Raw genomic sequence first — 14,011 nt, 5'->3', positions numbered from 1 at the left:
GTTAAGAACCCATCGGGTACTCTGTATGATGACAGGCCAATTTAGATGGGGCTTTGGAGTTCTAGAAGCCCGGCAAAAATAGCACCCAGTTTCCTCATGATTTTTTGTGGTAGGGCTGTTGGGCAACATGGGGATATGAATAAACCAACGGAGCCCTGATAAGTCTTATTTCCTGGTAACTCTAATGATTGCTTTGAATGGTAAACCCTAAAACAGAAGTTGTTTATTAACCAGCATTCTGAGATCGTTCCCCTGAAGAGGTGTCATAGTATGGACGGACTGCTGGCCTCACTGAGCCACCTTTGCCGTCATTGTGAGCGACTGGGGACACAAACTCGAGTCTGGGGCAGCTGTTCTTCTGTACAGTTATGGGCCCTAATCCTTTCCCCACAATTAACCATTTTCAATCCATCACTCCACCCAATTGTCATGCTAATGAGGAAATATCAGTTGTCACATAAGGATATGGTGGAAGACTAGAAGATTAGCTTTCAGATTCAGATTAAATACAAATGCTGGAAGGATAAAGAGCAAATTGAGGCTGGGGTTTTCTTTTAGGGAGAGGGAGAGGAATATAATCAGGAAGGGACACACAGGGATGCAGACTCTTCTAAAAGTATATATTTTTTAATCTGAGAAATTGGCACATAGGTGTGTCCTCTACAGTGCCATTTGATGGGGTTTTTTGTGTGGGGGTGGGGGAGGTTGTTTTTGCAGTACATTATTTTCTAAAAAGTCAGATATAGAAACCAGAAGGGGGACAGCTGTTAGCTGTTAACACTCCCAGAAAGGGAAGGTAATGATCCAGGTCTCTGGTGGTTCGCTGCCCCTCTCTCAAACCACTCTGATGCCAGTCAGTGATGTTCTGATTTTCATTCGTGCCATGTTTCTATCTCAACATTCATCTTTTAGGGTGTGGGCCCAAATGCAAAGAGACTCCTCTAGAACTGCTGTTTGTGATTGACAGCTCCGAAAGCGTAGGGCCAGAGAACTTTGAGATCATCAAAAGTCTTGTGAAGACTCTGTCCGACCAGGTTGCTCTGGACCTCACTACAGCCCGCATAGGCATCATCAACTACAGCCATAAGGTGGAGAAAGTTGCTCATCTGACTCAGTTCTCCAACAAGGACGACTTCAAGTTGGCTGTGGACAACATGCAGTATCTGGGGGAAGGCACCTACACAGCCTCAGCTCTCCATGAGGCCAACCACATGTTTGAAGCCGCAAGGCCAGGTGTAAAGAAGGTGGCCTTGGTCATCACTGATGGGCAGACTGATACCCGAGATGCAAAGAATCTGACGGAAGTGGTGAAGAAAGCCAGTGACATCAATGTGGAAATATTTGTGATTGGGGTAGTGAAGAAAAATGACCCCAACTTCGAAATGTTCCACAAAGAAATGAATCTCATTGCTACTGACCCAGATAGTGAGCACGTTTATCAATTTGATGACTTCATTACCCTGCAAGGTAAGCCTCAGCACCAGGGGAAAGGAATTTATGTTATTCTTCCGAGTACTGCATCGCTGGGTTATCCTGACCACAAATGGAAATCAGAAGGAGGCTAATGAGGCTTACGCCAACACTAAATTGAACACGTAAACTCCAGAAGGCAAAAAACATTTAGCAGTCGTCCAGTTTAGAGAGTATAATCTCTTGTCTTTATTCATTTGGAATAAGTGCTGAGTTGGCCTTGGAGTTGATTAACTGGGCTATCTAAGGTCAAGGACACGGTTGAAAAGAAAGAGTAGGATCTGGGGTATGGCTAAGCCTAGTTAATGTTCACAAAGTGACCTAAGCTGCATAAGAGATGCAGGAAGCCAGCAGCAAGGCAGAAAAGAACCATGGAACCAAAGTGAATTAAGAAGTGCATGATGAATGAAAAAAAGTTATGGTAATCTAGAGAGATGAGAAACCCAAGTAACGGGGATAATTCTCATCTCTTCTATTCTCCATTTGCTGCTCTTATAGACTATGAAACTAAGGAAGAGTAAACAGGTTGATGTGGGGAGTTTATCTTAAAGTTCCACATTGTGGCTATTCATCCTACAGTCAGTGCTAATCTGGTGGGTTTCCCTTTGCTACTTTCCCCTGTCACACGAACTGATGTTGCCCAGAGAGGCATTCTAAGACACTGACACATCTGTGATTAGAATGTGGTCAGTATTGCTTCACAGTGAAACACGTTCCAATTCTTTGGCACCTGAGAACTTGTGGCAGGAGTCACATCCAGCGAGCTTGTGAAGTAGGTGAAACGTATGCTTCACGTGTTTGCAGGCTTCCATTTGGCTCCATCATTCCTTGTCCATCCTTCCAGGAGTGGGGGCTGACGTGGCCTAGCACAGCCTCTCCTTGCCCTCATGCTGCTCCCCGCCTACTCTGGCTGCCAGCCCGGCTTGCCTGAAGGGTAGTATGTCCTGTCCAGAACCTTCCCACTTTCTATTTCCCCTTTCTCCAGGCCTTTCTTCTGTGGTTTCGTTTCCTGAACGCCCCGCAGGATGACTGGTGGGCTTATCGGACAGAGTCTCTCTCACTGGGCTGTTACTGTGTTAGACTGGCCAGATATATTACACATTTCAGAGACATTATCCTTTAATAACTAAAGAGCTTTATCATCTTTTAGCCAAAGGAGTTAGTAATTCATTCCAGCTAATGAGGGATATATTTTTGGACTGGCTGGCCTTTTGCTCTCTAGGGAACCACAGAAACTGCCCATTATACTCTTTATGGGTGGAGACCCGCCCCTTCCACAGAGTAGTTCAGTTAACTGATGCTTTGGATAGCAAGGATTTAAGTGATTCTTTTGACTCCATAGGCTGTTGTACATTATTAAGTCAAATTGAATTATTTTAGATGGCTTCTTCTAGATGATCCCCAAAATGCTTTAAAACTTAGTTCACCAAGCAGTTGACCTCAAGTGATGGGAAAGTGTCTGTTTATTTTAAGGAAAGCATGGAAGATCTCTTTAAACAGGCTTTGCCCCTACTATTCCCCTTTTCTACTTTTCTTTTAAAAGACACCCTGAAGCAAAAATTGTTTAAAAAAACATGTGAGGATTTTGATTCCTACCTCATTCAAATTTTGGGTTCACCGCCACTTCAACCTGGATTTGGGATATCAGGGGAAGAACTTGGTGAATCCACGCCAGAGCCTCAGAAAGAAATTTCGGAGTCTGTAAGTAACTGTCTTGCTTAATTTATGAGCTTAAAATTGTGTATTCTGTCTTACGTCAAAGACCGTCTTGGCCTGCACTGTCAAGAACCAACTGAGAGAAGTATATTTTCAAGTCCTTGGCTATAAATAGTAGTACTTTTGCCTTCAGATTTCTAGTTCTGAAATAGCTCTGGGGCTTGTGAGCATGAATATGAGATTTTTCAATATTTCCATATTTTATAAGTAATTATTTATTGAACGTTGCAAATAATACTTTTATAGTAGGCCCCAGCTACCACCAAATGAATTATGTACACTAGAACAGATTAACACAGCACTATTTGAATCACCCACTTGCCATGCTCTACAGATCCTTTCATACAAGGTCACAACTCCCCCTCATCCATCTGGGTACATGCTCCCCACTTTGCACCCTCTCAAGTTTCTTCCAAGTGTGCACATTTTCCATATTCCTGCCATTTTCCATATTCCAAGCCATGTTCTTGCTCATTTAGCTTCCACCTCCTGTGCTCAGAGTGGAGACCGGCTGGGAGGCTATGCACGCATATGGTACAAGGTGGATGCTCTGTTTCAGAGCTCCTCAAATACACGTGCATGAGGGAACTGCCTCCCGAATGTATTAAGACAAATGTGACTATCCTCATAGCAAGCTTCTGGGCACTGACCTCAGATCAAGAGCAACAACTATTAGGTTCTTTTAGGTGAAAATTGGAAAGCCTCCCATAATTCCTGGTAAGGGAGTGCTGTGGTCTCTTCCCCACCAAGTTACAAGCCAAGCAGGTCTAGACTGATCTCTACTACACATACGGACATCCTCTGGCTAGCAGGTACGTGGGAGTTGTGCCCTTTTTCTCTAAGTTGTGCCCATTCCCTGAGGAAGTCCCTGCGCTGTCCTCTTATGAAAGAACATGAAAGATTCATTATGAGCAAGTGCAACAATAGTCTTGCATCAGGATTCAGTTCACTGTCTAGTTGGACTAAGGCCCTGAGAAACCTCCAGATCAGTAGTTGGGCCCAGGGCCATTCAGGAATCAGGCCTAGGTTGCCATTCCTACGGGGATAGACTGTAGGACTCACTGGATTTTTATATTCCGTTCAAAAAAGGGTAGTAAAGTCTCTAATATATTTTTATTTGATTAAATACTGACTGACTCCAAGATGGGTAATTCCAATTAGAGCAACAGAGTGCCCCTGGATTGTAGATTGAAATTCACCTATACATTTATACCACATGGTCTATATCAGGGGTCAGCAAACTCTTTCTGTAAAGGGCCACATAGTACTTTTTTTTTTTTTTTTTGGTTTTGCAGGTCATTTGATCTCTGTTGCAATTGTTCAGCTCTGCCTTTGAAGTGTAAAATCAGCCACAGCCAACACTTACCTGAACAAACATGGTTACATTCCGATAAAACTTGTTTCTAAAAACAAGTTTTTATGATGAAAGCTTGCATTTGGCCCATGGGGTTTGCCAATCCTGGTCTTCACTGAGCTTTTAAAGGTAAATTACAGACAGTAGAGTACACAGTTTATCTCCTCCGGAGCATGGAGTGCTCCTGGGGCCTTGCCTGCCTGTGTGACTTATCACTCTGCCCCTCTCCTACTCAATCCGTCCCTTCCTGAAGATTTCCTAGACAAGAGCAAACTCAGGTTTCATCTAGCAAGTGGCACTTAAACTCCGAGCTCTCCCTATAATCAGTGCATTCCATACCACGTACTGATCATTTACTACCATACCAGGGGGTGGCTCTTATGACACAGTTCCTGTCCAGGGGAAGTCCATGGCCCCTCAGGAAGATGGATGCATACAAGAATTAAGAACTTTAACAGCTGTGGATGAGGCACAAGAGATGTTGCAGTTAATTTCAGAGTCAAGGAAGGCTTTACAGGAGAGGTGGCAATGAGCTAAGTTTTAAGAATAAGTAGGAGTTTGTCATGACAAGAGTAAGGGGAAAGGTATTTCCAGCAGAGGGAACGTGTGGGCAAAGGGGGATTCCACAGGGCACGGCATTTCAAGACACTGGGAAAAGTTCAGTCTCACTGGAGCCTAAGGTAGGTGTAGCAGGATGGGGAATGCTACAGCTAGACAGTCACATGCTTCATGGGTCAAGTGAAGGAGCTTGAACTTCATGTGTAGGCCAGGCAGCCAGGAGAAAGCAGAGGAGTTTGTAAAGCAAGGGTCATATGGTCATGTTTGGTTTGTGGGAGGAATAACCCTGTTGCTGTGCAAAGGATAAATAGGAGAACAGGAGACTGGGGCTGAGCTGTGAAGTCTTGCAAGAGTCCAGGAGGTCAGACTGAAAGCAGGCGTGGACTGGAAGCCATTTCTGGGGTAGAATGAACAGGATTTAGTGACTGGTTGGGTTGGAGTTTAGGGTTAGCCTAAGGTTAGCCAGCTGGGTTTCTAACTTGGATTTGGAGTGAACTGAAACACTGTCTGCTGAGCTGGAGACTAGAGGAGGCAGGCTGGGGGGTTTTGAAGGAAAATACTGAGCTTGCTTTGCACCAGATAAAGCGGAGTTGCCTGAGGGACCTCCAACGCACTTAGAACATGGAATGAGGAACAGCATTGCCTCTGGTATAATGGCACAGAAAGTTAGAAGGTGCTGAGAGATGAGCGATGTTAACAGATTATGACAGATGGAGCATTCTAGGACCTATGGGGGGGGGGGCGTAAGAAAAGTATATCCAAAATAGTTTGGATTTTGAACACCAAGAGCCACATAGAGTGAAACTGAGCCTCAGCTAGGTCTCATCGGGTGCCCCTGAGATAGCAAAGCACGCAATGGACTTGAGCTTCCTGGATAGCCCTCATCTCTAGAGCTTCTCACCCTGGCTCCCTTCGCAGAAGCACCAAGGCAAGACTGAATTTTCAACAATGAGTGTTCCTGATAGGTTTTAGTCTGAACAAACATGTATGCATTGATATTCACAGTTATCTCTGTCATACGTATATGTGACATATACACACAAATATGAAAGCATACTTATATACCCACCCTTTATCTAAAAGTATATATACAGTATCCAAACTTGTAAAGTGAATCTGTCCAAACTTTTCAATTCTCAGATTTTCCCCAAGCCTGCCCTAGGCAATACTACAAAACAAACCATCTCAGAAGTCCTATTTCCCTTACTGTGTCTCTCTTTCCTTTCTCTGTTGCCTCTATCACTCCTTACAGCATCTGGTGCTAGCCTTCCTTCTTCTTCTTTCTGTTGAAATCTGTTCCTAGAGAAAAATCTAGTCATTTATACTTTTGTGTGAAATCTAAGCCAAAGGGTTTCCACCTCCAAGAAAGACTTACATATTAAGCATTTTATCTTATTGTGGAATGAAGTTAAGGTACGCTCAACATCTGTGCACAGGTGTGTTCGAAATGCAGAGAGCAGACGGATTTCCCAGGTTCTACTAAATTCATAACTCCTCGGTAACCCCCTGCTCTGTTGCTCTTTCGGGCCAGTCTCGGGAAGCTAAACATGCACATCCATTCTACTCTGTTCCTCTCCTGAAATCACAGGATCATTTATACTTGCTTTGGAATGTGTTACATTTTACTTTGTTAATTATTTATGTATATACCTCAACTCTCCTAATGGATTTAAATTCCTTGAGAATGTGATCTGTGTCTGATTAAGTTTTGTGTCCCACTCACGACTTAAAAATGTGCTTCATCTTTCACACAGTAGATGCTCAATAAATACTTAGTGACCAAATGAGTGCTATACCAAATGTTAGGCTAAAAAAGAAATCTAAAATTTTTCTTCAATGAAAGGCATCAATTATTCTGTTTAAAAAAAATCCTTACCTTTTATGGAACTAATAATGTTGGCACGCACGTTCCTTTATTCTTTCTGGGTTTAGCCAGTTAGGTTAAGATTTCCAAGATATAAATGGAAGCGGGGCAATAAAATCAAGTAAACATCATTTAGTCAGACTAACTGGTTATATCCAGTAATGGTCCATTAAGCAAATAATCATATTAATTTCCTGCATGAAATAACACTTTGTCATTCTAAATACATTAATAAAGTCATGTCAGCATACAGGTGGCTTATTCACCGGAACTAGTTTCTTGTAACAATATTCTAGGGTTTTTTTTTTCCAGTTGAAAGAGTAGAAAAGAGGCCCTGTCTACCTTATCCATAAAGCTTTTTTTTTTTTTAAAGATTTTATTTATTTATTTGAGAGAGCGAGAATGAGAGAGAGAGAGAGAGAGAGAGAGAGCACATGAGAGGGGGGAGGGTCAGAGGGAGAAGCAGACTCCCTGCTGAGCAGGGAGCCCGATGCGGGACTCGATCCCGGGACTCCAGGATCATGACCTGAGCCGAAGGCAGTCGCTTAACCAACTGAGCCACCCAGGCGCCCCATAAAGCTTCTTTTTGTATTATGAAAATTTGTTCCCTGATTGCAAATAACTTAGATAACTGGCAGCAGAGATATATTCCTCTGGGTGGAAAGGAGGCTGTGGGATTTCTAGGCAGAGTGATTCCACAACAAGCCAGTGAAGGGCAGAGTCAAGCTAGTATGGGAAGGGTCCTTGGGGGTAGCTCTGCACCAGGTGGAGACATGTGGTGGAGGAAGCGGGAAGCTGTGAGTCTTCTCCTTGCCTTTGTTATCACCGGGACGTGTAGTCCAGTGCTTAGGATGCTGGTCCCTCATTTCCGTGGAGGAAATGTACACCTTATTGATATAAATGTCAGGAAACGAACACAGCAGGCTGACTGCTGGCCGTCCCACCCTCTCTTTGTCCACCTTCTCATTTAGTGTGACCCTGTCCCTGCTCCCCCTGCCACCTGCCTCATCTCTCCCCTCCTATCATCATCACTCAGCTGCTCCAAGGTCTCCATCGCATTGTCACTCTTGCTGGCTCTCCCATGTCTCACCCTCCTTTCCCTGCAATGTTTACTCATTCTTACTTCACCCCGAGATCCGTCTAGAGAAGGCCACTTCTGAAATTGGCTCCCCTGGCAATTTTTTTTTTTAAAAACTAGGGCCCTGAGCAGGTTCTGACTTCATACTGGAATTGGATGTGTCCCTTCATCCTAAAACATGACCTTAGGCTCTACCCTCAATTCTGATGTGATACCTTTTAGTCTCCCACCTCTGCTCTGAGGCCCATTCCAAAACTCAGACCTTGCTTCACTGTAGTGCCATGATTTCCTTTCCTGCCAATTATTTCTGACTCCTTCCCTATAGCTAGTAAATAGTCTTCAGACTCTCCCATCTAAAAAAAAATCCTCTAGCTCTCTCTTAGTTCATGTCCCTCTTGCTTACTATCCTATCTCTTTTTATAATAAAATTATCCATAGGCCAGTCTCTGCTGTCTCTGCCTCTTTGTCTCACACACACACACACACACACACACACACACACACACACACACACACACAGATCCTTTCACTCTCCTTCCCTCCCTCTCAACTTCCTCACTTCCATTCACTTGGGAAAACCTCTGACGTCAGGCTACTGGCCTCCAATATGCCGCTGAAACTCTGCTGGAAAAATGACCAGCCATGCCCTAATTGCCACATCCCTGTTGCCACCCTCTTATTTCCTCTTTTGCGTAGAACCCTATGCCACTCCTTTCTTTGGTTTGGAGAGCCCTCTTTCTGCTTGTCCCCCTCCCACCCACCTTAGCATTCTTTCTCAATGGTTTTTGGGGTTTCACTTTCTCTGTTTACTCCTTAAATATTAAACTCTTCACTTTTCTAAGACTGATCCTTAGCCTTCTTCTCTTATGTTAACAACTCTCCAATCTGCCTCCCCCGTCCAGACCTTTCTCCTGGGCCCCGGATTCACATTTTTGATCATGAAGGTCTTATTCTGGGTGTTTTGCAGGCATTCACCATGGAATATATTCACAATGCAACCCCCCAGATTGCCTTCTCTAGGGGTATAGTCCCACCAACCAGCCAGGCACCTGGCAAGAAACCTGGACAGCGTCTTTACTTTATCTTACTTTATTCTTACTTTATCTTCCACACTTGTTGGTATTGTCTTCTTCGGTCTGTTCTCATCATCTCTCTATCCATGCCATCAACTCTTTTCTCCTCATCCATCCCTCTACCGTCTGGGATTGAGATCTGATCATTCCCTGTCTATATTAATATGGTCTTAAAATTCTTGTCCTATCTCGCTTTTCTACATCCTTTCCAGTTTATTCTTTACTTGGTGATAGCATCATTTCATTTATTTTTCTCTTAAAAATAACATCATTGAATTATTTCTCCTATATATAATTCCATTTTGGCTGAATTACCTTTAAAAAAACCTGTGTATAATACAATGGCATGTATTTTAACTAGGTATTAAGCCTCCATGACAGTGCATTAGGAAATATAACAAAAACATTTGAGTACATGTATATTTTCTCCTAATGTCCTATTCAAGTAAAATTCTATAAGTTGCCCGGTCGTACTATACTCATTATTAAATGAAATATCCTATTCAAGGCCATAATCAATGCCTGTAAAACACATGGACTTTTCAAACTTTAAAAAAAAAAAAAAACTTGGGACTGAGACTACTGTTAGTTTAGATTCTCCACTGACAGGAAAACTAAGTTGATTTCCTGCAATCAGACCTAATTATTTGTAAGTGGCCTTGACTAAGCCACATATACAGATACGGTTATATTGATCAATATTATAATCTATTTGTTTATAAGATAAAATTAATACTCTCTCATTGTGGTGGTCAAAAAATCCTCAAATTCTTGATAAAACGCTGCATAACAACTAATATTAGTATTGCTTAGTGAAGTTGCTGTATAAGTTTCACATATTGCTAATAATAGATGTATTACCCTTAGAACATAAGATACTTCTATCTTATGAAGGAGAAAAAAAAACACACTGCAGGTTGATCTAGAAGAAATATTCTGGACCTAGAAGTCAGGAAACTTGGCTTGTATTCTCAGTCCTGAAGCTAAATACTTTATTTCCTTGGCTCTGAAATATATATATATTTTAAGGGGTGGGGGAGGAGCAGAAGGAGAGGGAGAGAGAGAGAATTCTAAGCAGGCTCCACGCTCAGCAAAGAGCTGGATGTGGGGCTTCATCTCATGACCTCGATATCATGACCTGAGCCCAAATCGAGAGTCGGATGCTTACCTGCCTGAGCCACCCATGTGCCCCCAGTTTAATATTTTTTATTTTATTATTTCAGAGATTGGGATGCATCCATTTAGTGTGTTATGGTCTTTTTAAGAAGATCTTAAAAATTTATAGTGTATCTCACAGTGAATGACATCTCAGAAATGAAATTTGATAGCTGCTGACGTTGGGTGAATCACCTATTTCTTGCGGTTTCTGTTCCCTCATTTGCAAAATAAGAAATTATTGCTAGACTCTTCTTTTTGTAAAAATATGTGATTAGAAAGAACAGTCAGAAACATTTACTGGGAGTGGCCAGAATGGAAGGCATTATACTAAATGGAAGAGAGGTTTTAACCAGAATAAAATCCTGTCGTCCACCCTCTCAGGCAGCTGCAGGCGATCAGGGGAGGCACACGGCCCACACTTCAGATGTCCCTAACAGTTCTCAGCAGCCTTTTGTTTTTAGGTTTAAGATTTATAAAAAGATCAGAGAATACATGTAACAAACATCTGAGTGCCCACCGCCTGACTAGTGTTCCCACTTGTTCAGCACTCTCGCTCAGACACAGTTCAAGTCCTTCCTTGTGTGTCCTTCAGTCTGATCCTGCTCCTCTCTTGCAGAGCCAGTAACCGTCATGAGTGTGGTGTGCATTCTGCCAGGCAAGTCTGGGGCGGCTTAAATCCCACTTTTAGAGATAGAAGTCATGTCAGGGTCTAATCTTTTATTTTAAAACGATGACATAAAACCTAAAGGAGTGGAATAATTAATCCAAAGTCCCCTCTCTCTTTCTCTCTCCCTCTAACACATTCTGAATTTTTCCAATGGCTACTATTTACTGTTCTATGCTATAAAGATTTTTTTTTGTTAATTTTATTATGTTAGTCACCATACATCATTAGTTTTTGATGTGGTGATCCAGGATCCATTGTTTTCGTATAACACTCAGTGCTCCACGCAGAACGTGCCCTCCTTAATACCTGTCACCGGGCTAACCCATCCCCCCCCCCCTCCCCTCTAGAACCCTCAGTCTGTTTCTCAGAGTCCATCGTCTCTCATGGTTCGTCTCTCCCTCCAATTCCACCCCCCTCTCATTTTTCCGTTCCTTCTCCTAGTGTTTAAAGATTTTTAAAAAGAAGACAAAAAGGAAAGAAAAAAGTGGTGAGGGGGAGGCAAGAGATGAAAATGAAGAAAACGTGGCATGGTTTAGCTTCTTTTATCAGGGAGGTGATAGTTACACGTGTGAAATCGGAAATGATAGAAAATAGTGTCGGAGTAAAGGCTAACTTCTCTATGATCAGGGCCAAGAAGAGGAGCATTAGGAGGTGCTCTGCACTGACCAGAAGGGAAGTGTTAGGACTGACTGGGTTACTGGGCAAGGTCTTGCTGCTGGGGACCAACTTTTCCTGGGCCCTGGTGGGACAGCTGACTTTAAGGGCTTGCGGCTGAATGAAGAGGAAGGAATGAAAGGTCGTAGCTTGGTGTGCCGTGAGGAGTGACAGGCGAGGGTGTTCATGTGTGGAGACAGGTTGTGGTTGGGCTGTGTACAGCAGTTGAAGAATTTCTCACCTATCAAACTAGTAATTATCCCTTTTTCCAATCATAATAGCTAGTAAATGGCGATCCTTTAAGAAAATATACTCACTGGTGAGAGTGGAAATTGTAAGACTTTTCTGGAGAAGACTTTGTCTCAGAAGCCTCGAATGTGTGTGTTCTTTTTTTTTTTTTAGATTTTATTTATTTATTTGTCAGAGAGAGAGAGAGCATGGGCAGGGGGAGCGGCAGAGGGGGAAGCAGACCCCCCGCTGAGCAGGGAGCCCGATGCGGGACTTGATCCCAGGACCCTGGGATCATGACCTGAGCTGAAGCAGATGCTTAACTGACTGAGCCACTCAGGAGTCCCAAGAATATGCCTGTTCCTTAATCCAGGGATCAGCCACGTGGTTTCCAGCAGGGAAAAAAAAAGCAAATGTTTTAAAAAGGGTATTGTTGTTATGTATTTAAATATAGTCATGTAATTAAATGGTATTTTATGGTCACAGTAAAATATATGGAACCATAATATATTAAATTTTTAAAAACATAAAAACCCAACACTACAGCATATTTTTCATTTAAAATATGCACATAGGAAAACAAACTGAGGTAAAAGTACACCTGAATATCAACAATGATTATTTCTGGGAGGTGGAATCCCTTGTGATTTTTATTTTCTTCTTGTTGCTTGTCCAGATTTTCTAAATTCCCTTCAATGAATGTTTTTGTAACAAGAAAATTATAAAAATGGCAATCTGTGGTAATTATGCATTTGTTTAAATAATCTGAGATCTCATGGAACCAAAAGATAAAATTATTCTCATTTATGAAAAAAAATTATTTTCACTTATTCTAGAACCTGAGGTAGCAATAGTAGTCAAAATTCTCAAATGAGAGGTACCTGGGTGACTCGGTTGGGCAGATGCCTTCGGCTCGGGTCATGATCCCAGGGTCCTGGGATAGAGCCCCTCATCGGGCTCCTTGTTCGGTGGGGAGCCTGCTTCTCCCCATTGCTGCTACTCTGCCTGCTTGTGTTCTCTCTCTCTGTCAAATAAATAAACAACTAAATCTTTAAAAAAAATTCTCGAATGATGTGGTGATTGAGGAAGAAAACACACACTCCTAAACTTACAAGAGGTCAAGAATAACTTATGAGGCCTTAAGGCTTGAACAAGGTAATGATTTAAAGGCGAAGTTTATTCCTTGAAGAAAACTGCTGTCCGGTGCACTTCTTCAAAGGAATTTTCTCATCTGACAGATAGGATATCTGAAGTGTAACCTAATAGCTGTTGGCTTTTTTATCTTTGATAAACTACTCTTTGGTCGGGCTTTTAACTTATTTTTTCCTTAACAAAATATGTGCAAACAAAGCAAAACCAAAAAACGGTCTTTCTTAAAACAGGCATTTCTCAAATTTTACGACTAGCTTGCCAATGATTTGGGGGAAGTTCTTTCTTTAATCATTTGGAGCTTTAGATTCCCCTATAGGAAATGAAGTACTCACAAAATTTTCCTTTAGCCTTAAACTTTAGTTCAATGATGATAACAGAAGCTCCCATTCAAATCGATGTATGTACACACAAGATCATTCTCAAAGACAGATGAATGCCAGGTGGCCCACAGTTTTACCTCCATTTGTCCCAAAAGTTGTGTTTTGGGGCTAGTGAAAAGTCATGATTGTATTTGAATTGAGTGCCTTTTCTATCAGGCTGATGACCAGACTCGTCCCAATGGAAATGTTTACATTAACTGGTAGTCCTTTAATCACTGTAAAAATATACACACAAAAGTAACAGAATTGATTAGCTATTCCCTGTGTGTATGTGTTTGTGTGTATGTGTGTGTGTTTATGTGTGTTTGTGTGTATGTGCGTGTTTGTGTGTGTGCGTGTGTGTATGTGCGTGTATATGTTGTATGTGTGTGTTTGTGTGCGTGTATGTGTGTGTGTTTCCGTGTGTTTGTGTGTGTTTCCGTGTGTGTGTGTGTGTGTGTGTGTGCACGTGTGTACACAGAATCAAAGTAGAACAGCTGAGACAGCGGAGAGCTGCTAATGATGACCGCTGGCTCTGGTCACAGGATGATAGGAACTACAGGTAAGAAGCATCAAAAATGACTTTACTTAGCTCACACATTTGCCTGTTTAAATAAATAAACAAAAAGAAAAACAAAAAAGAGGGCCTGAAAGGATAAATGACCATCCTGTGCCAAAAC

General features: G+C 42.2%; 1 protein-coding gene across 2 annotated transcripts in view; it reads left to right on the top strand.

The window, feature by feature from the left end:
* The window catches only part of COL28A1 (collagen type XXVIII alpha 1 chain), a 161,694-nt gene that overhangs the window by 144,310 nt on the left and 3,373 nt on the right, over window positions 1–14,011 (top strand). For both annotated transcript variants that reach the window (XM_088018326.1, XM_088018325.1), the window contains exons 31-32: window positions 913–1,467; window positions 3,014–3,171. In XM_088018326.1, coding sequence (XP_087874452.1) covers window positions 913–1,467; window positions 3,014–3,171 — 713 coding nt within the window. The remainder of the gene's footprint in view (window positions 1–912; window positions 1,468–3,013; window positions 3,172–14,011) is intronic.

The sequence above is a fragment of the Eumetopias jubatus genome, unplaced genomic scaffold (genome assembly GCF_037043125.1).
Source record: "Eumetopias jubatus isolate StellerSeaLion01/CBP00866 unplaced genomic scaffold, mEumJub1_p1.0 scaffold_14, whole genome shotgun sequence".
Classification (NCBI taxonomy): Eukaryota; Metazoa; Chordata; class Mammalia; order Carnivora; family Otariidae; genus Eumetopias; species Eumetopias jubatus.
The sequence above is the reverse complement of the archived record's forward strand: the minus strand, read 5'-3'. Positions and strand labels throughout refer to the sequence as shown.